Genomic DNA, 24,341 nt, shown 5'->3' with positions numbered 1-24,341 from the left:
AAAGCCATTCAACATGTTTCTAAAAAGTTCCAAACGTTCCCACATCTTTTTGTCTTCTGAGCCCTACAAGTCTCTCAGAACTTCCAAACTTTTCCACATTTTCTTTTCTTCCTCTGAGCCCTCCAAACTGTTCCAACCTCTGCCTGTTACCCAATTCCAAAGTTGCTTCCAGATTTTCAGGTATCTTTACAGCAGCACCCCACTTCTGGTACCAATTTACTGTATTAGTCCATTCTCGTGCTGCTAATAAAGACCTACCCAAGACGGGGTAATTTATAAAGGAAAAGGGTTTAACTGACTCACAGTTTGGCATGGTTGGAGAGGGCTCAGTAAACTTACAATCATGGCAGAGGGGGAAGCAAAGACATCCTTCTTCACATGGTGGCAGGTGGAAGAAGTATGAGCAAAAGGGGGAAAAGCCACTTACAAAACCATCAGATCTCATGAGAACTAACTCACTATCACGAGAACAGCAGCAGGGGGTAACTGCCCCCCCTATGATGCAATTACCTCCCACAAAGTCCCTCCCATAACACGTGGGGATCATTGGAATGACTCAAGACGAGATTTGGGTGGGAACACAGCTAAACTATATCAACAATCAAATCAATAATAGCTTAAAGATGAACCCTGAAAAGGTCCCTTATTTCTGTCACATGAAGTCCATACTTTGCTGCTGGCCTTGTCTATATATCTAGCACAGTGTCACTATTAAGGATATGCACTTTGAAATCAGAATATCTAATTACGAAACTTGGTTTCACAACTTACTAGTTGTATCATCTCAGGCAAATCTGTCTGCCTCTGCCTCCCGTTTCTCTTCTGTTTCTTTCTTTCTTTCTTTCCCTCCCTCCCCCACACCCTTTTATCTCTACATTATAGCAATTATATCACGTTTTATGTAATAACATGATATATTATAATATATATTATAGCAACTATCCATAGTCACAATTCTATGCCCCCTTACTCTATTTTTCCCCACGTACCACACTTAACATATTATATGTTTACTTATATGTGTGTTTCCCTAGCACATTAGACTCTTTCAATATAAATGAATTAATGAATTATTCTAAAGGTAATAACCAATTGAAACCCACAAGAAAAAAAAAATAAGGTGGTATAAACAGTAGAAATACAAAATTTTCATTATTTACTATATATGACTGTGCTCCTGGAAAACAAACACTTAAAAAAAAGGCAGAAACAATTTTTTAAAATCCTTCAATAACATATTAGAATATGTCAAATTAAATGGTGTACCTAAGAATAAGCTTTAAAACCCATAGGCTCCACACAAAGTTTAAACTTGCTTTTAAAATCTTTAAAATGATTATTTAAACATTATTTAAATTAAACTACATTTTATTTATATATTAAATATTTAATTTAATATTATTAAATTATCATTTAAAACAGAATCTGCTCTGTTGTTAGTTTTCATGTTAAATAGCTGTTTGATGCTCCAAAGAATTACTTTATTATAATGACATCTGTCAAGCTGCTTCTGGAAAACCATGTTAGCTTATTAGAGTCATGAAGATGTTAAACATGTAGAAGAGAGAAATAAAGATGACTAAAGGAAAATAAGAAAACAAAGTATTCTGTGAGATAAAAGACCTGAAAAAAACAAAAGACACTTCCCTTCTGAATAGAAGAACTTACTATGGTAAAGACAGCAAGTACCTTATGAATTAATAACCATATTAATGTAATTCCAAACAAAATGCCAGTTGAATCCTGAAAAAATTATACTTAAATTCACCTGAAAAAATAAACATGAAGGAACAGTTTTCTAATAGATATTATTTTGAAATAAGTAGCTCTTATTTAGAATTGATACATCTGGAATAATTCTCATCTTTCTGATTCTTTATCCTGGATCATGTTAAATGTCCTATGGCCAGAAACAAGGAAAAGAAATAAAAGACATCCAAATTGAAAAGAAAAAAGTAACATTATATTTGCTGGAAGATGACATGACATTGCATATAGAAAGCTCTAAAGATTCCACAAAAAAACTGTTAGCATTAATAAACAAATTCAGCAAAGTTGCAGGATACGAAGTCAAGTGCATTTATATACGCTAACAACAATCTGAAAAGGAAATTAAGAAAATAATCCCAATTACAACAGCATCAAAAAGAATACCTAGTAATAAACTTAACCAAGGAGGAGGAAGACTTGTACTCTGAAAATTACAAAACGTTTAATTAGAAAAATAAATGGAAAGACATGCCATGTTTATGGACTGAAAGAGCATTGTTAAAATGTTCATACTACCCAATGCGATCTACAAATTCAATGTAATCTGGAAAGCAAACAGCAACTTTTTTCTTTCAGAAACAGAAAGATCCTAAAATTTAGATAGAACCACAAAGAATGCCAAATAGCCAAAACAATCTTGAGAAAAAAGAATAAAAGGTGGAGGTCTCACACTTCCTGGTTTCAAAACATATTACAAAGCTACAGTAATCAAACAATATGGCACTGGCATAAAGACAGACATATAGACCAATGGAATAGAGAAAAGAAAACCCAAAATAAACACATGCATATAAGGTCAAATCCTCTTTTACAAGGATGCCAAGACTATGCAATGGGGTAAAACAGTATTCAACAAAAGGTGCTGAGAAAAACTGGATGGCAGCACGCAAAAGAATGAAATTGGTTGTTATCCTACATACACAAAACATTCAGCTTTAATTTATTAAATACTTGAATATTAATTAAATACTTAATGCAAGGCCTGAAACTACAAAACTCTCATGGAAAAACACAGGTCAAAACATTCATAATATTGGTCTTGGCAATTATTACTTGGATATGACATTAAAAGCACAGGCAACAAAAGCAAAAATAGACAACTGAAATTCCATTACTAAAAAGCTTCTGCACAGCACAAGAAACAGAATTAAAAGACAACCTATAGAATGTAAGAAAATATTTGCAAACCATATATCTGATGAGGGGTTATTAGGCACTCCTACAATGCAACAGCAAAACGAAACCCACCAAATAACTGGATTCAAAAATGAGCAAAGGGCTGGGCGCAGTGGCTCATGTCTGTAATCCCAGCACTTTTGGAGGCCGAGGTGGGTGGATCACCTGAGGTCAGGAGTTTGAGACCAGCCTGGCCAACATGGCAAAACGCAGACTCCACTAAAAATACAAAAAATTAGCTGGGTGTAGTGGCAGGCGTCTGTAATCCCAGGTACTTTGGAGGCTGAGGTGGGAGAATTGCTTGAACCCAGGAGGTGGAAGTTGCAGTGAGCCAAGACCGTGCCACTGCACTCCAGCTTGGGCAACAGAGTGAGACTCTGTCTCAAAAAAAAAAAAAAAAAAAAAAAAGGCAATGGGTGAATGGGTGATGGATATATGAAATAGCTTGATTTGATCATTTTACAACATACATATGCATCAGAATACCATGTTGTAAACTGTAAACAAACAGTATACAATTTTTGTCATTTATACAGTAATCATACTGGGGATTTTTTTTTTTTTTTAAAGCAAAGGACTTGAACAGAAATTTCTCAAAAAAAGATATACAGATGGCCAACAGATCTATATCAAAAGATGCCAAACATCACTGTCTTCAGGGAAATGCAAATCAAAACCATGATGTCACCTCTCACCTGTTCAGATGGCCATTATAAAAAACAAAACAAAACAAAACAAAAAACAAAACAAGACAATAGCAAGTGTTGTCTAGGATATGAATACCCCTGTCCACTGTTGATGGGAATGTAAAATGGTGTAGCCACTACGGAAAACAGTACAGAAGTTCCTCTAAATATTAAAAATAGAAATGCAATATGATCCAGCAATCTCACTTGTGGGTATATACCCCAAAGAACTGAAATTAGAATCTCAAAGAGATATTTGCACTCCAGAAAGCAGAATGGTCATGGCCAGAGACTGGGGGAAGGAAGAATTAGGAGTTGCTGTTCAATGTGTAAAGAATTTCAGTCACACAAGATGAAAAAATTCTAGAGTATAATGTATAACATAATGGTTATAGTTAACAATACTGTACTAAATATTTAAATTTGTTAACAGAATAGATATCATGTGACGTGTTTTTTACCACCATTGATAAAAAGAGACAAACTCTAAAATATTTGAAGAGATTTATTTTGAGCCAAATATGAATGACCAGTGGTCTGTAATATAGCTCCAAGAGATCCTGAGAAAATGTGCCCAAAGTGGTTGGTTTTATACATTTTAGGGAGACATAAGACAGCAATCAAAACGTGTAAGGTGGGCCAGGTGTGGTGGCTTACGCCTGTAATGCCAGCACTTTGGGAGTCCAAGGTGGGTGGATCACCTGAGGCCAGGAGTATGAGACCAGCCTGGCCAACATGGTGAAACCCCACCTCTACTAAAAATACAAAAATTAGCCAGGTGTGATGGCACATGCCTATAATCCCAGCTATGTGGGAGGCTGAGGCAGGAGAATCATGTGAACCCAGGAGGCGGGGCGTGCAGTGAGCCAGGATGGTGCCCCTGCACCAGCTTAGGTGACAGAGCAAAACTCTGTCTCAAAAAAAAAAAAAAAAACAAAAAAACGGGTAGTGGAGACCAAGGTTTTCTCATGCAGATGAAGCCTCCAGGTAGCGGACTTCAGAGCTTTTGTCAGACCTATAAAGTGCCAGACTCAGTTAATTCTCTCCTGGATCAGGAAAAAGAGCTGGAAAGGAAAATGAATCCTCTATAGAATACAGATTTCCCCCACAAGAGACAGCTTTGCAGGATCATTTCAAAATATATCAAAGAAATATACTTGGGATAAAATACTTCTATTTCTTTCAGGGCCTGCTATCTGTCATGTGATGCTATACTACAGTCAGGCTGGAATTCGGTGTCTTACTGCTATAAAAAGTCTTCTCACTAGTCTTAAGATATCTGTTTAAATGTTAATGTTGGTCAGCTGAGCCTGAATTCCAAAGGGAGGAGGGTATAATGAGGATGTCGGAGTCTCATTATGATGGTAACATCATGGCCTGAAGTAGTTTTTCAGGTTAACTTTGGAATGCCCTTGGCTGAGGAGAGCCTCCATCAGTCGGTTGGGGGGCTTAGAATTTTATTTTTCAGTTACGCCACAGTAATTTTTAAAATGTCCTATAGCCAAGAGAAAAATGTAAGCTTAGACTATGAAAAATAAACAAGGTTTCTCATGCCATTGTTATGGGTATTTCACTCTCAAATCTTCCCATTTCCATTCTATTTTAAACACAGAGAAGTGAGAACACACATCTACGTTACATGTAAAAGTGTTTTAAAGTCAATTTCAAATTAACTTTTAATTTCATGTGTGGTGTCATTCAAAATACATAATTTCTAATAAATGAAATTAACGGTACTTCAGTTGTTCATGAAAGGAGTCAAACTCTGTAAAATATTTGAAGAGATTTATTCTGAGCCAAATATGAGTGACCAATGGCCCATGACAGAGCCCTCAGGAAACCCAAGAACATATACGTAAGGTGGTCAGGGTACAGCCGAGTTTTATACATTTTAGGGAGACCTGAGGCATCAATCAAATACATTTAAGATTTACAATGGTTTGATCTAGAAGGGTGGGACAGCTCGAAGCAGGGTGGTGGTGGTGGGGGGGTGGTGGAGGTGGTGGCTTCCAGGTTAGAGGTAGATTTTTAAAATTTTCTGATTGGCAATTGGTTTAGAGTTATCATCAATAGAAAGGAACATCTGGGTTCTGATAAGGGGTTATGGAGACCAAGGTTTTATGATGCAGATGAAACCTCCAGGTAGTAGGCTTCTCTTCAGACGTAAATGTTTCAGACGTTTCTCTTGAGCCGTAAGATCTGTACTGATGTTAATACGAGTCAGCTTTCCCCGAATTCCAAAAGGGAAGAGGGCGTAGTTCCACCTCCACTTCCATCATGGCCTGCGTTTTTCAGGGTAACTTCGGAATGCCTTTGGCCCAGTGGAGGGGTTCATTTAGATGGTTGGGAGGCCTTGGAACTTTATTTTTTGATTTACACAGTAATCTATGGCTAACATTCCAACTTCTCTTAAGTTGTCAATTACTGTGTCAAACTACTGGAGTACCAGGAAATACTACATTAAACTGTCAGATTATCTTGAAACCCAGCGGCTAATCTTTAAAAAGATAAGAAATTGGCTTAAGTAATTATAACATAAAATTAGAAAAAACTTTTCTAAAACCACAAAAGCAGCATCCAACTTTGAATTTTTGAAGAAATATTAAAGCCCTGATCAATAACACAGAAATACAAATGAAATATCTAATAATCCTATTGATTCCTAGTTATTTCAAAACGAATGAAAAAATGATTAAAACAGCAATATTCGTATTTTTTTCAGAAATGAGAATGAAGAAAACAACCCTTCAAATACTTCACCTGATAAAAATAACTTGAGTCTATTTATTTGTTTGGCTGTATTTTAGTAAGCGTTCTTGATTAATGCTTAAGATAAGTATCACTTATATTTACACACATTGTTACTGAATGGCCTTTGAACTTGGGTTCCACAAAGCCAAGAAGAAATTCCCTTGCTCAAACTATCTAAACAAAAAAAAGAAGCCAGGCACAGTGGCTCACACCTGTAGTCCCAGCACTTTAGGAAGCTGAGGCAGGTGGACTGCTTCAGCCCAGGAGTTTCAGACTAGCCTGGGCAACATGGTGAGACCTCAACTGTAGAAAAATTAAAAATAAGCTGGGTATGATGGTGTGAGCCTGTAGTCTCAGCTCTACTCAGGAGGCTTAAATGGGAGGACTGACTGAGCCCAGGCGGTTGAGGCTGCAGTGAGCTGTGGCTGTGTCACTGCACTCCAGCCTGGGTGACAGAGTGAGACTCTATCTAAAAAAACAAAAAAAGAAAAGGAAAAGGAAAAAAAAAAAAAAAAGGAAGAAACCATGGCCCTCGCTCCCTAAAAAAAAGTCTTACTCTAGAGCTGGGCATGGTGTTGGAAGCCTGTAGTCCCAGATATGTGGGGGACTGAGGTGAGAGTTCGATCCAACCTAGGCAACACAGTGAGACCTCAACTTTAAGATAAAAAGAAAAAATGTCTACCCTAATGCTGTGTTTCCCAACTCTGTTTTCCTAAGACCTCTCCCCAAGAAATTTTAATACCACAGATATCTGCATGTTTATGTATTATGCATATATACATACATATATCTGTGCTTTATACATAAAAAGAATTAAGAATTTTTTCATCCCAAAGAACCAGTTCCACTCCTTTCTTATTTTAAAGGAGTATTTGAGAAAACATTCTCTAGTGCAAATGGATTGTGTCCAGGTAATTAGGGAAGGAGGGCTTAACTTGAGCTTCCTGACCTATAAACCTGTTGGGTCTCCTTTTCTTACCTGGATCCAGCTCTTTTAAGAGCCAGGTTTACCCACGTGGTTCTGATGGAAGGCCCAAAATAAGGAAGGTACCCATAACTCAGGACTGAATTTCTAGTGAAAATCCTCTGGAGTATATCCCCCCCACCCCCCGCCTACTAAAAATTATGGCAGCATCCCTACAGTTTCTATATGTAAAGTATTATAGTAGACTCAAAAAACGTTTCTGGAGTAAGGACAGAAAAAGGAAAAATAGAGGATGGTGTAGATTTTCAGGGAAGTGAAGAATACAATGGGCAAAAATTTTTCTGTTTTTATCATGCCCACCAACAAGAACAATGACATATTGTTTAAAATAGTTTTAGCTGACACAGTGGCTCATATTTGTAATCCCAGAACATTGGGAGGCCAAGGCAGGACAATCACTTGAGGCCAGGAGTTTGAGACCAGCTTGGGCAACACAACGAGACCCAGTGTTTACAAAAAAAACTAAAAAATTAGCTGGGTGTGGTGATGCACACCTGTTAATCCCAGCTAGTAGTGAGGCTGAGGCAGGAGGATCGCTTGAGCCCGGGAGTTGGGGCTGCAGTGAGCTATGATCACATCACTATACTCCAGCCTGGGTGACAGGGTGAGATCCTGTCTCTAAAAGAAAGAAAGAAAAAAAAAATCCCAAAAAAGAAAAAAGTTAAATAAAATAGTTCTAATTTTGGACGTTTTTAATCTCTCAACTTTCTGTTCTCTCACCAGACCTGATTTAAAGATAATTTTTTAGCAGCTCCTGATCTGTTCTTGAGGTTACATAGGCATAAACCATAGCTGTATAAAACTCATGAAAATGAGTTCCTAAAATCAAAACAAAACTATTCTTCCCATAAACTCAATTTTTACATATATCGTACCTCTTCCTTATCCCTTGTAATCTATCAATCATGTTTTAAGTCCTATCCACCCTAAAATCTCATGCAGTCACCCCTTCCTTCCCTTTGCACGTAACTCAAATATGGCTATCACAACAGTAATATGTCTTCTTACCAGCAGGGCTTCTCTCCCATCTGCCTGTGTACACTGAATCTTCCTACAGCTATACTCTGACCATGTTACTAACGTGTAAAAACAAACGCAATCCCACTGTTTTACGGGTAAAATCTAAACCTTTGGGCTAGTTTTTTTTTTCTTTTTTTTCTTTTTTTTTGAGATGGAGTTTTGCTCTGTCACCCAGGCTAGAGTGCAGTGGCGTGATCTTGGCTCACTGCAACCTCCGTCTCCCAGGTTCAAGTGATTCTCCTGCCTCAACCTCTCAAGTAGCTGGGAATACAGGTGTGTGCCACCAAGCCAGACTGATCTTGAACTCCTGACCTCTGCTGACCTGCCTGCCTCAGCCTCCCAAAGTGCTGGGATTACAGGCATGAGCTACTACGCCCGGCTGCTTTGGGCTAGTATTTAAGGCTCTCCATAAACTATCATCAGTTTTCCACTTCTTATTTCCCACCATGCTCACATAGAGCATACTACTCTAGACAAATCAAACTACTACTTCCAAACAGGCCTAGTACTTTCATACTACCTTTGCTTTTATACTATCCTCATGTGGAATACCCTCCATTCTCTTATTCTACTAGCAAAATCCTAGCCAGTCTTGAAGGCTCATCTGAAGTTTTACTTCCTTAACCATCCCAAGGGAAATGGAACTCACAGCTTCTATGGAACCCACCAAATATAAGTTAGGATATATCAGCCACTCTGCACTATGTGTATCCTTTCATATAGCATCCTACCTAGATATTCCCAGCCCAGAGTAGTTCAGAGTAAATAGTCAAAGGCGGATCTTCAGTGACCCATGAATTAAGTCTTTCTAGTCACAGCCATCACCATTCCTTACTGCCAGCACCACCACCTACATATGCACACACACTCTGCTCAATGGGTTCTCCGTAGTTAGGCTGCTACTTACATAAACATTCTAGTTTTCATATTGGATAACAAGTTACTGGAAGGCAGGAACCATAACTCTGTATCTTCCTTCTAACTAAATTAAGTGCTAAATAAACATCCTTGAAGCCAAATCACTGGTCATAAACAGAGCACTGAGAATAAGAAATACATTGCAGATAAAACAAAAAGTCCTTTGTCAGTTGCTTATTTTGGAGCATTATTACCTTTCAATGTGTAAATATTCAATCTCTCCAGTTCAGTCATCCACAAGTCATAGTATGATTCTAATATATTTAAGAGTGGCTAAGCAATCCATGACTAACCTTTGAAGAATAATTATCATGAATGATGGTAACAACTACTAACAACTACTCTATTCATGATGGCAATAAACACAAGGCAGCACTGAATAAGCACATGGTGGCAAGGGATCCACAAAAACACTCAAGGGAGATGGAAAAAGGCACCAGATAAATCATATCCCCAGTGTTTCGCCACTCTATGATGAAAGATAAGGAGGCAGAAAGCACCTCTACTACCTCTCAGGAAAGAAAAAACTAATGTCAAAGGCTGGCAGGAGAGAATATTCCATAACATTTAACTTTGGAGGTCCATGAGAAAACAGTGGAATAAGGTCTTATTGGTACTTTTTCGCACTTTTAAAATTTAGCTTTACAATTTAATGCATGTTGCTCTCACGGAAACAAAGCATAACACCCTATTTTCTCACTACAAGTTTCTCTGTTTATCAATCTCAGTAGTTTTCATTGTGTTGGAAAAGGAATGAGTTTCCCCATTTAGAAGAGTTTTTCCTGTGAGTTGCTACCTAATGAATCGCTGTTATCTATCTGCATTTGTATCATATTATAATAACTAGTGCTGCAAACAATACCACAAATGAGTATAAGTAACTTTTAAATTCTGACTTTAAATCACAAAAACGAAAGATTCCAGATCTATAACTTATTTATATAACACCTTATCAGAACTTGAAAATAAAGCTCCAAAGAATATATATATATAAGTTCTATTCTACTAGCAAGCTCTGCCATAGCTCTCATCCTGATCCATTTTTAATTTTTTTTTTCCAAATAAGTCTCAAGAATTGGCAGTGTTCTAGCCGAATCAGCCACAGACCACAGGAACAAACCCGTAATCTGACAAATACAGGTTTATTGACCCATTGCAATGAGGAAAACCACACGCCAGAGAAATCTTAGGGCAACTCACCAAAAGAAAAGAGTTTTTGTAATATTTTTAATAAAATGGAATTGAGGTGAAATTTAAATGAAGTGGTGTTTCGATAGGCTTAGAGCAAAGGAGAGATGTACGTAAAGGGGCAGACTTCAGGATTGGATTACAAAGCGAACCCAAGGTTCTTTTTCCTTATAAGCAACAAAGTTACGACGGATGTGAACACTGTGTCTCTTACCTGAAGCTCTGCCATCTGGGGTGTAAATCAAGACTGCTTCTCTATGTTAAAGTGACTTAGATTCTCCAGGAAAGAGTGGAATGTTTAACTCTTGCCGATACAGGTTGAATTTCCCTAATTCAAAAATCTGATACACACAATGCTCCAAAATCCAAAACTTTTTGAGCACTGCTGTGACGCAAATGAACTAAATTCTGCAATCAAAAAACAGAGTGGATGAATGGATAAGAAAATAAGGCCCAATGATCTGTTGCCTACAAGAAACACACTTCACCTATGAAGATACACAGACTAAAATAAAGGGATGGAAAAAGATATTCCATGCCAATGGAAACAAGAAAAGAACAGGAGTAGCTATATCAGAAAAAATAGATTTCAAAACTGAAACTGTAAGAAGAGCTAAGAAGGTCACTACATATACATATCCTCTCTCTCTATAGATATATGTGTGTATATATATATGTATACATACACACACATCTACCTATATACATCCTCTTGCTGAATTGATCCCTTTATACATATATGTTACATATATTTGTATATTAAATTTTTGTAGAGCATTCAGACAAGAGCAAGAAATAAACGAGTATCCAAATTGGAAAGGAAGCAATCAAATTATCCTTGTTTGCAGATTATATGATCCTATATTGGAAAAATCTAAAGACTCCACCAAAAAACTACTAAACTGATAAATTCAGTAAAGCTGCAGGATCCAAAATAAATATACAAAAATTAGTATCATTTTTTATGCCAAAAGTGAACAATCTGAAAATCAAGAAAGAAATTCCATTTACAATAGCTACAAATAAAATAAAATAAAATAAAATAAAATAAAATAAAATAAAATAAAATACCTAGGAATTAACCAAAAAAATGAAAGATCTCTACAATGAAAACATAAAACACTGATGTAAGAAATTGAAGAAGTCACACACAAAAAATGGAAAGATATTCCATGTTCATGGACTGGAAGAATCAATACTGTTAAAATGTTCATACTACCCAAAAGAATCTAAGGATTTAATGCAATTCCTATCAAAATATGAATGACATTCTTCACAAAAATAGAAAAAACTATCCTAAAATTTTTAGGGACCCACAAAAGACCCAAAACAGTCAACGCTATCCTAAGAAAAAAAAAAAGAAACTGTAGGAATCACATTACCTGACTTCAAATTATACTACAGAGCTATGGTAACCAAAACAGCATGCTGCTGGAAAAACAGACCCATAGATCAGTGAACAGAATGGAGAACCCAGAAATAAATCCAGACATGTACAGTGAATGCATTTTCAACAAAGATACCAAGAACATACACTGGGGAAAGGACAGTCTCTTCAATAAATGGTGCTGAGAAAACTGGATATCCATATGCAGAAGACTGAAACTAGACCCCCTTCCTTTTACCATATACAAGAATCAAATTAACATGGATTAAAGACATAAATCTAAGACCTCAAACTATGGAACTACTACAAGAAAACATTGGGGAAAATCTCCATGACACTGGTGTGGGCAAAGATTTTTTGAGCAATATCCTACAGGCACTGGCAACCAAAGCAAAAATGGACAAATGGGATCACATCAAATTAAAAAGCTTCTGCATAGCAAAACAATCAACAAAGAGAAGAGACAACCCCAAGAATGGCAGAAAATATCTGCAAACTACTCATCTGATAAGGGATTAACAACCAGATTATATAAGGAGCTCAAACAACTCCACTGGGGAAAAAAACCCTAATAATTCAATTTAAAAATGGGCAAAAGATCTGAACAGACATTTCTTCAAAGACATAAAAATGGCAAACAGGTACATGAAAAGGTGCTCAACATCACTGATCATCAGAGAAATGCAAATCAAAACTATACCATGAGATATTATCTCCCCTTATTCAAAATGCCTTTTATCAAAAAGATAGGCAATAAATGCTGGTGAGAATGTGGAGAAAAGGGAACCCTCCTACACTGTCAGTAGGAATGTAAATTAACACGACTACTATGGAGAACAGTTTGGAGGTTCCTCCAAAAACTAAAAATAGAACTACCATACAATCATGCAATTCCACTCCTAGATATATACCCAAAAGAAAGGAAATGAGTGTATCAAAGAGAGATCTGCACTCCCATGTTTACTGCAGCACTATTCACAATAACCAAGACTTGGAAGCAACCTAAGTGTCCATCAACAGATGAATTAAAAAAGAAATGTGGTACATATATACAATGGGGTACTATTCAGCCATTAAAAGGAATGAGATCCTGTCATTTGCAACAACATGGATGGAACTGGAAGTCATGATGTTAACTGAAATAAGCCAGGCACAGAAAGACAAACATCACGTTCTCATTTATCTGTGGGAATTAAAACTCAAAACAATTGAACTTAAGGAGATAGAGAGTAGAAGGATGGTTACCATAGGCTGGGAAGCTTACAGGGCTTGGTGGGGGTAGAAGGGATTTGGAGATGGTTAACTGGTACAAAAAATTAGAAAGAATGAATAAGCCCTAGTATTTGCAAGCACAACAGGGTGACTTTAGTAAAAAAAAAAAAAAAAAAAAAAAAAAAAAAAAAAAAATCCAATCATACATTTTAAAATAACTAGAAGAGTATAACTGGTCTGTTTGAAACACAAAGGATAAATACTTGAGATGATGGATATCCATTTCCCCTGGTGTGATTATTATGCATTGCATGTCTGTATCAAAATAGCTCATGTAACCCAGAAATATATATGCCTACTATGTACCTACGAAAATTAAAAATGGCTCACATCTGCAATCCCAGCACTTCGGGAGGTCCAGGCAGGCGGATCACTTGATGCCAGGAGTTCGAGGCCATCCTGGCCAACATGATGAAACCTTGTCTCTACTAAAAATAGAAAAATTAGCCAGGCATGGTGGTGGTGCATGCCTGTAGTTCCAGCCATTTATGAAGACTGCTTGAACCCAGAGGCGGAAGTTGCAGTGAGCCAAGATCACACCACTGCCTGGGTGACAGAGCAAGACTCTATCTCAAAACAATAAAAAATTAAAATTAAAATTAAAAATAAATTAGACCAGGTGCGGTGGCTCACGCTTGTAATCCCAGCACTTTGGGAGGCAGAGGCAGGTGGATCACCTGAGGTCAGGAATTCAAGACCAGCCTGGCCAACACAGCAAAACCCCGTCTCTACTAAAAATACAAAAATTACCTGGGCATGGTGGTGTGCCCCTGTAATCCCAGCTACTCGGGCAGCTGAGGCAGGAGAATCGCTTGAACCTGGGAAGCAGACGTTGCAGTAAGCTGAGATCGTGCCACTGCACTCCAGCCTGGGCAACAGAGCAAGACTCCATCACAAATAAAAAAAAATTAAAAATTTTTTTTAATTTTTTAAATTTAAAGCTGCATAAATAAGATGAGAAGCAACAGTCAGACACCTTGGAGTAACTTCACATTTAAACAATTTGGTCAAAATGTCTGAGTAAGTTTTTATTTTGGTTCAGGTTCAAATTGCTTATCAGTTGTAAAAAAAGAAAAAAGTAACAAACTCTAGATAGAAATTCTTAAAATCCAACATGTTGCACTAGACTATTTCAGACTTAATTTTTGTTTCCAAAAAATGGAAGACTGGCCATCAAAACTCTAATTTAGGCCAGACACAGTGGCTCATGCTTGTAATCCTAGCAGTTTGGAAGGCCGAGGCGAGAGGTCGCTCGAGACCAGGTATTCAAGAACAACCTGGGCAATATAGTGAGACCCTGTCTCTACAAAAAATAAAAATTAGCTGGGTGTCGTGGCACATGCCTGCAGTCCTAGCTACTTGGGAGGCTGAAGTAGAAGGACAGTAAGAGCCCAGGAGATCAAGACTGCAGTGAGCCAAGATCATACCACTGCACTCCCGCCTGGGCTACAGTGAGACTGTCTCTTAAACACACACACACCCCTCTATCTTAGAAAAATGTGAGCGTAACACCACTCGTGAAGTAGTTCCCTCCTCCATACCTCAAATAAAACTGGAGTCTACTCAGTTCTCTAGCGGTATCTATCAATTCACCAAAGAATATATTACATGATGCTACAGCAAGGCAATCAGCAAAATCTGGACTGAGGAGAACTTTACAGGATAAATGATCGAGTAACTTCAACAGAAAATTACAAGGAAAAAAGATAAAAAGAAATTAAGTGGGAACCTATAGATATAACGTAGCAACTATTTGCTAAGTGTAGGTCTTATTAATAAAGAACTGTAATGTTGTTAATGGTTTTAGTTACGTATCTTTAATAATTTTATTAAGGCATATGTTTAAATTGGATAGTTCAGCAATTTCAAGTGTATAATTCAATGGTGTTTTTAGTAAATTTACCAAGTTGTACAACCATCACTAGATTATTCCCATAAGAACCTTCACGTCCAATAATTGTTAGTCTACCCCATCCCCAGCTCACCAGATTAACTTTCTGACACCACAGATTTGCCTTTTCTGAACCTTTCACATGGAATCATACAGTATGTAGTTTCGTGTGTCTAGCTCCTTTCACTTAGCACGTTTTGGTCACCTATGTTACAGCGTGTTATCAGCAACTTGTTTTTATTGTTGAATAGTATTCAATTGTATGAACACAACATATTCATTCACCAGTTGATGAGCAGTTAGATTGTTTCCAATTTTGAGACATACTGTGAATAATGCTACTATAAACATTTGTGCATGACAATCATAGTGTCGGCAGACATGCAAGAGTAGAATTGCTGGGTCATTATGGCAAATCTATGTTTAACACTTTAAGGAAGTGACAAACTGTTTTCCAAAGTGGTTGCACCATTTTACATTTCCACCAGCTGTGTATGAGGGTTCCTGTTTGTGATTATACTTTGAGTATTTATACTTTAGGCATATATACAGAAATACTATGGGTTGAAATTTTATGATTGAGGGATCAAAATAACTGGTGGTGGGGGGAAATGGGTAGCTGTAATAGATGAAACATATTTATGCTGATAACCTTTGTTTTCCCTGGGTGGCAGAATATGAATGATTTTTTTTTCCTTTTGTAGAGTTGTATATTCTACTTTTAATACATTGATCAATATATACATGGCAGTGTTCAAGACTGACAGTGCAACAACTTGAACATTTCATGAACAGAAAATAATTGACTTGAACAGTAAGCTTTTTCAAGTTTTTAATTTTTTAAGGAAATTTTAAGATGTACAGAATGAGTACTATGTGCCAGGCCCTAAGCTCAGTGCTGGGGGCACAAATTTGATTAAAACTTAGAAACAAAGAAAGGCAAGTCTAGAATGACAATATAGCTATGGTCAGTGCTACAGCAGAGCTATTCACTCAGGAGTCATCTTAATTAGACCCGGAGTGAGGGAAGGCTTCCTGAAAAAGAAGGTACTTAAGTGATTTGAGGGAATGATGTATACACAAAATACTTCTCATTAGAACCATTTCATTAAGTAACACAGTCACTTCTTAATGATTAAAAATGAAGGCCCTGCTTTAAATGCCAAATTTCTTTTTGTAGCTAATATTTCAACAACTTCAGATATCCTTCTTAAATTTCTTCTAAATTGAAGAGTAGGAGATTCAGAAAAAAGATAAACATCTTGTCTTGTGATGTTTAGAATATAATGACTACATAAAATCTGTAAATATGTATAACTGGAAAATTTTTTTAATTCATTTCATTTCTGTGTGGTTTGATCACAGTCAATCAGTACATCCTTAAATTTTCATTTTAATATCACTTCTAAAAAGTTAATCGATGCTCTAAATAAGGGGTGAGCAAACTATAGGGAAAGAGGGAGAACTGAATATAGAGACCATACATGACCTGCAAAGTATAAAGTATTGGCTATTTAGCTTTTTTTTTTTTTTTTTAACAGAAAAAGTTTTTCCACTCTTGCAAAGTCTCTGAATGGATTTCTGTTCATACTGGAGTTAAAACTTGTTTCACCAATAAACTCTTATTATCAGCTTGTAAAGGAAGAAGTCATCAGAAAGGCACTAACTGCTGTGGAACTCGGTCTAGACACTAGCACAATTATAGACTTGCTTATGGTGGGAAGGAGAAAGAGTGGGAAGGGGTTTCTAAGAGAGAGTAAACAAAGAGTGAGTAATTAGCTAAGAAAAATGTGGGTTTTGAGGGAAGTAGGAGGAATTCAAAGAACATAGTTGAAGCAGACAAAAAATACGCAGTAGCCTTAAGGGGCTTTACAATAAGCTGTTCAATATGATAGACAACTGCTGGGATATCAATGAAATACAGAATGTGGAAGCTAGATCTCCCGAGAAAAATTGAGACTCAAGAGACATGAAGCTATTTGCCCAAGTTCACAGAGCAAGGAAGTGGGAGACAAACTGAACTACAACTACCCAAATTTCAACTCTGTTTTTTTCCACTGCATCACACTGACACCACAAGACTGGAAATAAACCACTATCAGCTTGTCACAAGTTAGCTCAACTGAGTTCAGAAAGAACAAAGTCTTTTCAGGAGTTCCCCTTCCTCCCCCAATTATCAGTTACTTTTCAGGGAAGAACTGAGCAAGGTGTGTGTATGCACAACTTGAAGAAGTGGAGGAAAGGGCATGCAAACAGCTCTATTTATCCCAGAAGACGTTGGGGAAAACAAGAGAATGTTGACCAAACATCATTAAAATAAGCCTTAAGATATCCCATGGCTTTCTAGCAGTAAGAAAAAATGAATTTCAAACAATTTACCTGGTTCCAATTTTATTACTTTAATTGCTGCTAATTCACCAGTGTTAACATTCCGTGCCTAAAAGAAAAAGGAAAAAAGGATTATTGTGAAGAAAGCTTTGATAAAAAGTGTATAAAATTTCACTTTAGCTTACTGTTTTCAGTTATATAAAAATATTTTAAAAGAAATGCAAATGTAATTTATATTTACAAAACAAATAGTTTATCTTTCACAATAAATTTCAACATTTATGTATAAATTTAATATTGGCAAAACTAATAGCTAATATACACTTAGATGTTAGTATGGATGTGCCAGGCACTATTCTAAATGTTTTAATATTAATTCATTTAATTCTCACAACAACCTTATAAAATAGGTACTGACATTATTCTCATTTTGCAAGTGAGGAAACTAAAGGACATAGAACTCAAAAGAACTTAACAAGGTCATATAGCCAGTGAGTCGACAGTGCTGGGATTCAAACCCAGGCAGTCTAACTCCACAGTCTGAGCCTTTAAGTATCACACTGTATTGCTATTCATTCAAAGGCTAGTTGAACTAATTAACTAGCCTTACATTTTTTCATTTAAAAGCTTTAGGATATGAAAGGCTAACACAATTGTGTATATAATTATGAAAACAGGCCCCCTGCATCTTTTTAAACACACCTGATGGTATAGTCAAATACTTGTAGTTCAATACAAAACCTATTTTTGTAAGCCACATATTAAAAATCACTTTAAAAAATCAAATTATAGATTCCTGGCATTTACAACTGTATAATTATGTATATAAGTACACATAATTATATTATGCGTATTTATGTGTACATATAACACAATATATATGTATTACATATTACATATAATACACATATAAATAAGCAGAAACTATATTAAAATGGCAGTAAGTCTTTGTCAATTTAAAATGTTTTATAACCGGATCAGAACTTTCAATTTGATATTTTAAACTGTTAACTACAAATAAATTAATTTTCATACCACCAATGAAGAACAATACATGCCATTCCCTGATCACAGAAAGATCCATTCATGTGACCAGATTTATTCCTAGTTGCAACACTCTCTTATGAATGGATTGGTGAAAATCAGTGAATCACCTGACAAGAGATGATAACACCACTAATAGCGGACTTCTTCTAAGAATACTAGGGTGCTAAAAATACCAGCCAAGGATCTAAGATATGAGACACAGCCATTGCTGAAAATATAAAATTTAACCATTTAACTTTAAGAAGAACAAAGATATTAAGAGATCTCATATAAACTAATAAAATTTGCAGGGAAAATTCATTTAAAAATTGTTCCTTCAAACAAAATCCCCATAACTAATAAACACTCAAGGCAGTACAAAAGAGATTCAAAGACTTATTTCAAATTAAACTTAATTTCCATAAAATGGGATAGATGTTTCAAATAGTGCTGGATACTTGTTCTTTTCTCTAGGAAGAAAAGATATATAAATGATGAAATAGAAATAAAACCAGAATATCATTCTGGGAGCATTCTGTAAAGGAGGCAGAGTGTATCTGAAAAATATTCAGGTATAATAGTCATAAAGCTTTCCAAGCACCATCACAACTACTTGCCTCTCCTCACACTTTGATATCTTTTCTCTGGTAGGCTTCTCCTTTAGCATCTCCCCCAAATAAGACAACTGCCACCATTTAAAAATCATGCTATGGTTTTTTACTTACTGAGAAGAAATTCAGAGTATGGGTGATTCTACTATGGAAGAGCAGACAAATGTGAACTCAGAAAGCTAGGATGATTATAGCTGAGATTTTTGTTACCAATGACCACAGGAGGGCACACTCTCTATTTACAAGTTACACAGCGTTTGTCCAAAATGGTTGCTGTACACAATGTACTCTTCTAAAAATAGATTTACTAACACCAGCATATATTTAACAGAAAAATTATGACACTAACTACTGATGAGTGGTTTACCAAGGTCAATATTTCCTATAGGGTTGACTTATGAATACAATTATTTCAAGTGGTAAATCAGTCTAGAATTTCCTAAAGGCTAACAGTTTTTAAATTACAGTTTTTAGGGTTAATTTAAAAAAACACAGAGCTAAAATGATTACTGTTCTTTTGCTTTCTATGATGTTAGAAATATCTTCCAATATGTAATTTATTTGGCAATATTAAGATATTTCACAAAAAGAAGGGGAAACAGACAATTAAAAGTCCTTAAGAAACTTGACTTCTAAGCCTTTCCTTATTAAAATCCATGTTTATTAATAAAGGGTCTTTAGAGCTTTATGATTCACCAAGAATCTTGGTCTTCTGCCTAAAATAAGTCATATTTTGCTATCTCTAAATTGACAGTAGTCAAGGTTACACAAACGTAAATTTGAAAATCAATATTATCTCTAACATTCTACAACTGCTATTCCTTTTTTCAATCACCTTGAGCAGTTCATTTTTTAAAAAGGAGAGCAAGATAGAAATTATAAAATATTAGCATGTATAAAGTTAAAAATTTTGAATTCAGAATTAGTAACATAAAATTTTCATACTTGTTAAGGGCAGAAAACAGGATAAAATATTCTAAGCAGCTAGATCTAGTCTGCTGCAACACTGATCTGACCACCATTCTTCAAATGCTCCCACAGTGATGTTCTCATCATGCTGTTCTCAACTTGTAACTCCGCAAGGGTACACATCATTGCTTTAAAGACAAAAATCCAAATTCCCTGTCAGAGTATTTAAAGCTTTCACTAAATACAGCACTTTTTATAACAGCTTTATTGGGATAGAATCCACATACCATGAAGTACACCCTTTCATGGTGTATGATTCAGTGGTGTTTACTATATTCAGAGTTATGTAACTATACTAACTAATTTTAGAACACTTTCATCACTTCAAAAAGAAACCCCAGACCCATTCCCAGTCACTCCCTATTCCTCCGCCTCTCAATCCCTGGCAACCACTACTCTACTTTCCATCTCTATGGATTTGACTATTATAAATATTTCATGTAAATGGGATCAAATGATACATGGTCCTTTGTGACTCTGGTTTCTTGCACTTGGTGTAATGCTTTCAGACTCATCCATGTCTCAAACTCATTTATGTGTTACTGCCAAATAGTATTCCATTGTATGGAAATACCATATTTGGGTTGTTTCTACTTTTTAGCTGTTATGAATAACGGTCCTATAAACATCAGTGTACACATTTTTGTGTGGACCTGTTTTCAATTTTCCATTTGAATATCTTCTTTGGAGAACTGTCTATTCAACTCTTTGTCCATTTTAAATTCTTTTTAAATTGTTAACTTGTAAGAGCTCTTCACATATATTCTGGATATAAATCCCTTATCAGTCACATGATTTGCAAGTATTTTCTCCCATTCTGCATGCTTTCATTTTCTTATGGGTATCCTTTGAAACACAAAACTTTTTCATTTTGATGATGTCCAACTTAACTAATTTTTGTTTCTTGTGTTTTTAGTGTTGCAGCTAAGAAACCATTTGCCTAACCCAAGGTCACAAATACTTTTTTCCTATGATTTTTTTTTCTAAGAGTTCTAAGTTTTATAGTTTTCTTAAATTTACGTCTATAATCTACTTTGAGTGAATTTTTATACTGTGTCAGATAGGGCTTCAGTTTCATTCTTTTGCCTGTAGATATGAAATTGTGAAATACTACATTTTAATCTGGCCCCCATCTATATTTCTAGTCACTCCCTAACTTGTACTTTATCCTCTGGCCAAACTAAACAACTTGCCATTCCCCAAAGCTATCCACGCTTTGTTCCAGCTCCCTTCCCTGGCCTAACAGACATCCTTCGAAGCTCAGCTTAGGCTACCACCACTTCCCACAAGCCTTTTCCTGATCCTGGTCTCACACCTTATTTCAGTATACATGTCCCCCACCACATACTCCCATAGGTTCTGGGTAAACTTTCTAAAATGGAAGTGGACTGGTGAGGAAAATCCTGCAGGTCTAGACTGATCTCGGCTTAGAGGGGCTCTTGGAAAGTACCAACTTTCAAAGCTGTACCAGAATTTAGCTTGATTCAGTGAGCCTTTTAGAAGCCATTCAGATTGGAACTAGTTTTGGAAAGAATTTTTCTGAGATGATTTCACGCAGATTGCGGAATTATCTCCAACTGTCAGAAAGGCATTCCTTGAGAGTGAACTGAGGGTTAACAACATATTCAAGCAGCAATCATTAAGAGCCAAAAAATGTGCTAGGTACAATATAAAGTGGGTTAGGAACCGTTATTATCAGTAAAACATCTGACCATCATCTACTATGTATTGAGCCCCTTGGAGTATTCAAACCTTACTACGTAGAAGGGGATGTCCGATGTGAAAATGAATAAAAGTTCTGAATGAGAGTTAACAACGTTTAGCCCTGGCTCTGCCAGTAACCAGCAATGGGATCTGAGCAAGTAATTTCCCTTGTGTCTTCTTCCTGACCCCTCTGCCCACAATTTAATAACATGAAGGTGAAAATAGGCTATTTCTAAGGTTCCTTCTAATTCTAAAAGTCAATGTTTATATCAAATAATTTCATTCTAAATCAACAGATTCCAAATACTGAACCAGCTAGCCGGTTATATAAAAATCATATAAAGAGTTTAAATACAAAACAAAACAATAACAAAATACTGCTACAAATTTTGAATTCTAGGTCAAGCGATTAAGAATGGGACCCAGGATTCTGTATTTTAAGCTACTGAGGTACTGCTGATACACAGCCAGGTTTGGGGATCCAGTTTAAAGCACTATGTTACTGACTTTTAGAAAATGTAACTACCAACTTATAAGCCTGAAAAGGTATTACAGGAATGACTGCATGAAGGTGATACCATTTATGCAGAGGTTTGAAAAGATGGCCTGAATTACGAAAAACATACAAAAGGGATGGGAGAAAGGGCACAGAACGAAAAGCATAAGCAAAGGCTTGGGGACAGAAAACACAGACTATTGTGAGTGTACCAGGCCAGCCAAACCTCAGAGTACCTCCCATACAACTACTCCCTTTCAGAAGAAAATGGATAACCCATGCTCACTGCTGAAGGGATGGTTTCATGTTCGCTTTCCCATAGTTGATTAGACTAGGTGTATTAGTTCGTTCTCATGCTGCTTTAAGGAATTGCCTGAGACTGGGTAATTTACAAAGGAAAAAGGTTTAATTGACTCACAATTCCGCAGGGTTGGGAGGCCTCAGGAAACTTACAAGCATGGCAAAAGGGAAAGCAAACATGTCCTTCTTCACGTAGCAACAGGAAGGAAAAGTGCCAAGCAAAAGGGGGGAAAGCCCTTTATAAAACCATCAGATCTCATGAGAACTCACTATCATGAGAAGACCAAGATGGTAATCACCACCATGATTCAATCACCTCCCACCAGGTTCCTCCACAACATGTGGGGATTACGAGAACTACAATTCAAGATGAAATTTGGGTGGGGAAACAGCCAAATCATGTCACTAGGTATGTGTCCACTACAAGGGCAACCAATTCATAGGAAAACTAAGAGTGACATACATCCCTGGTTTACCCAGAGTACTCCTGGTTATGCCTATTGTACCAGTAGAATTATTAATAGTGCCTGTGTTCACTCTTAAACAACTAAACATTTATTAAATTTGGATGATAAATTATAAGGTTACTATACCAACAAACCCTGAGCTGACATGAAAATAGGAAACAGGGCAAATTCTCTAAAATAGGGATCAGCAAACATGTCTATTTTTGTAAATAAAAGTTTTACTGGTACATAGCCATGTGTACACGGCTCATATCTGTAATTCCAGCACTTTGGGAGGCCAAAGTGGGCAGATCGCTTGAGCCCAGGAGTTCAAGACCAGCCTGGGCAACATGGTGAAACCCTGTCTCTACAAAAAATACAAAAATTAGCTGGGCTCGGTCTTGGTAGCATGTGCCTATAATCCCAGCTACCCAGGAGGCTGAGGTGGGAGGAGGATCAATGGAGCCCAAGAGATCAAGGCTGCAGTGAGCTATGATCACACCACTGTCCTCAAGCCTGGGCAACAGAGTAAGACCAGTATTAAAAAAAAAAAAAAAATTCAATGGCAGAGTTGAGTAGCTAAGACAGAGGCCATATGGCTCACAAAGACTGAAGTATTACTATCTGACCCTTCATCGACAAAGTTTGCTGATCCTTGCTTTAAAACAGCACTGTCGGCCGGGCACGGTGGCTCAAGCTGGGCATCGGGGCTCATGCCTGTAATCTCAGCACTTTGGGAGGCCAAGGTGGGCGGATCACCTGAGGTCAGGAGTTCGAGACCAGCCTGACCAATATGATGAAACACCATCTCTACTAAAAATACAAAAATTAGCTGGGCGTAGTGGCATGTGCCTGTAATTCCAGCTACTCGGGAGGCTGGGACAGGAGAATCGCTTGAACCCGGGAGGCGGAAGTTGCAGTGAGCTGAGATCGCGCCACCGCACTCCAGCCTGGGTAACAAGAGCAAAACTCCATCTCAAAACAACAACAGCAACAAAATAAAGAAAACCCAGCATTGTCCAAAAGAACTTTCTGTATTGATAGAAATGATCTGTATCTGAACTATCCAATACATTAGCACTATACCACATGTACCTATTGATCACTTGAAATGTGGCCAGTGCAAGTGAAAAACTGAATTTTGTTTAATTACACGTGTGTACAAAATGAAATATTTAAAATTTGGAGTTTTTAATTTTTTTAACTACCAGACAATAAAATGGATTTTTAAAGATATAGTTCTAGTAATTTTAACACATATATTAGATTGTGTAACCACCAACACCACCATCAGGAAATAAGAAAGTTCCATCACTGCAAAAACTCCAATGGAAGTCATAATCCTCCCTAAACCCTGGAAATACTAACGTGTTCTCTATGACTAGTTTTTCTTTTTGAGAATGCCATATAAATTCAT

General features: G+C 36.7%; 1 protein-coding gene across 4 annotated transcripts in view; it reads right to left on the bottom strand.

Annotated features, from left to right (window-relative positions):
* MAP4K3 (mitogen-activated protein kinase kinase kinase kinase 3) overlaps window positions 1–24,341 on the bottom strand; it is a 188,055-nt gene that overhangs the window by 112,137 nt on the left and 51,577 nt on the right. For all 4 annotated transcript variants that reach the window (XM_055243023.2, XM_055243024.2, XM_055243025.2 and 1 more), the window contains exon 2: window positions 17,424–17,481. In XM_055243023.2, the coding sequence (XP_055098998.1) occupies window positions 17,424–17,481 (58 nt within the window). The remainder of the gene's footprint in view (window positions 1–17,423; window positions 17,482–24,341) is intronic.

Source organism: Symphalangus syndactylus, chromosome 14 (genome assembly GCF_028878055.3).
Source record: "Symphalangus syndactylus isolate Jambi chromosome 14, NHGRI_mSymSyn1-v2.1_pri, whole genome shotgun sequence".
NCBI classification, from domain to species: domain Eukaryota; kingdom Metazoa; phylum Chordata; class Mammalia; order Primates; family Hylobatidae; genus Symphalangus; species Symphalangus syndactylus.
Note: the sequence above shows the minus strand (reverse complement) of the source record. Positions and strands in the feature narration are given on the sequence as shown.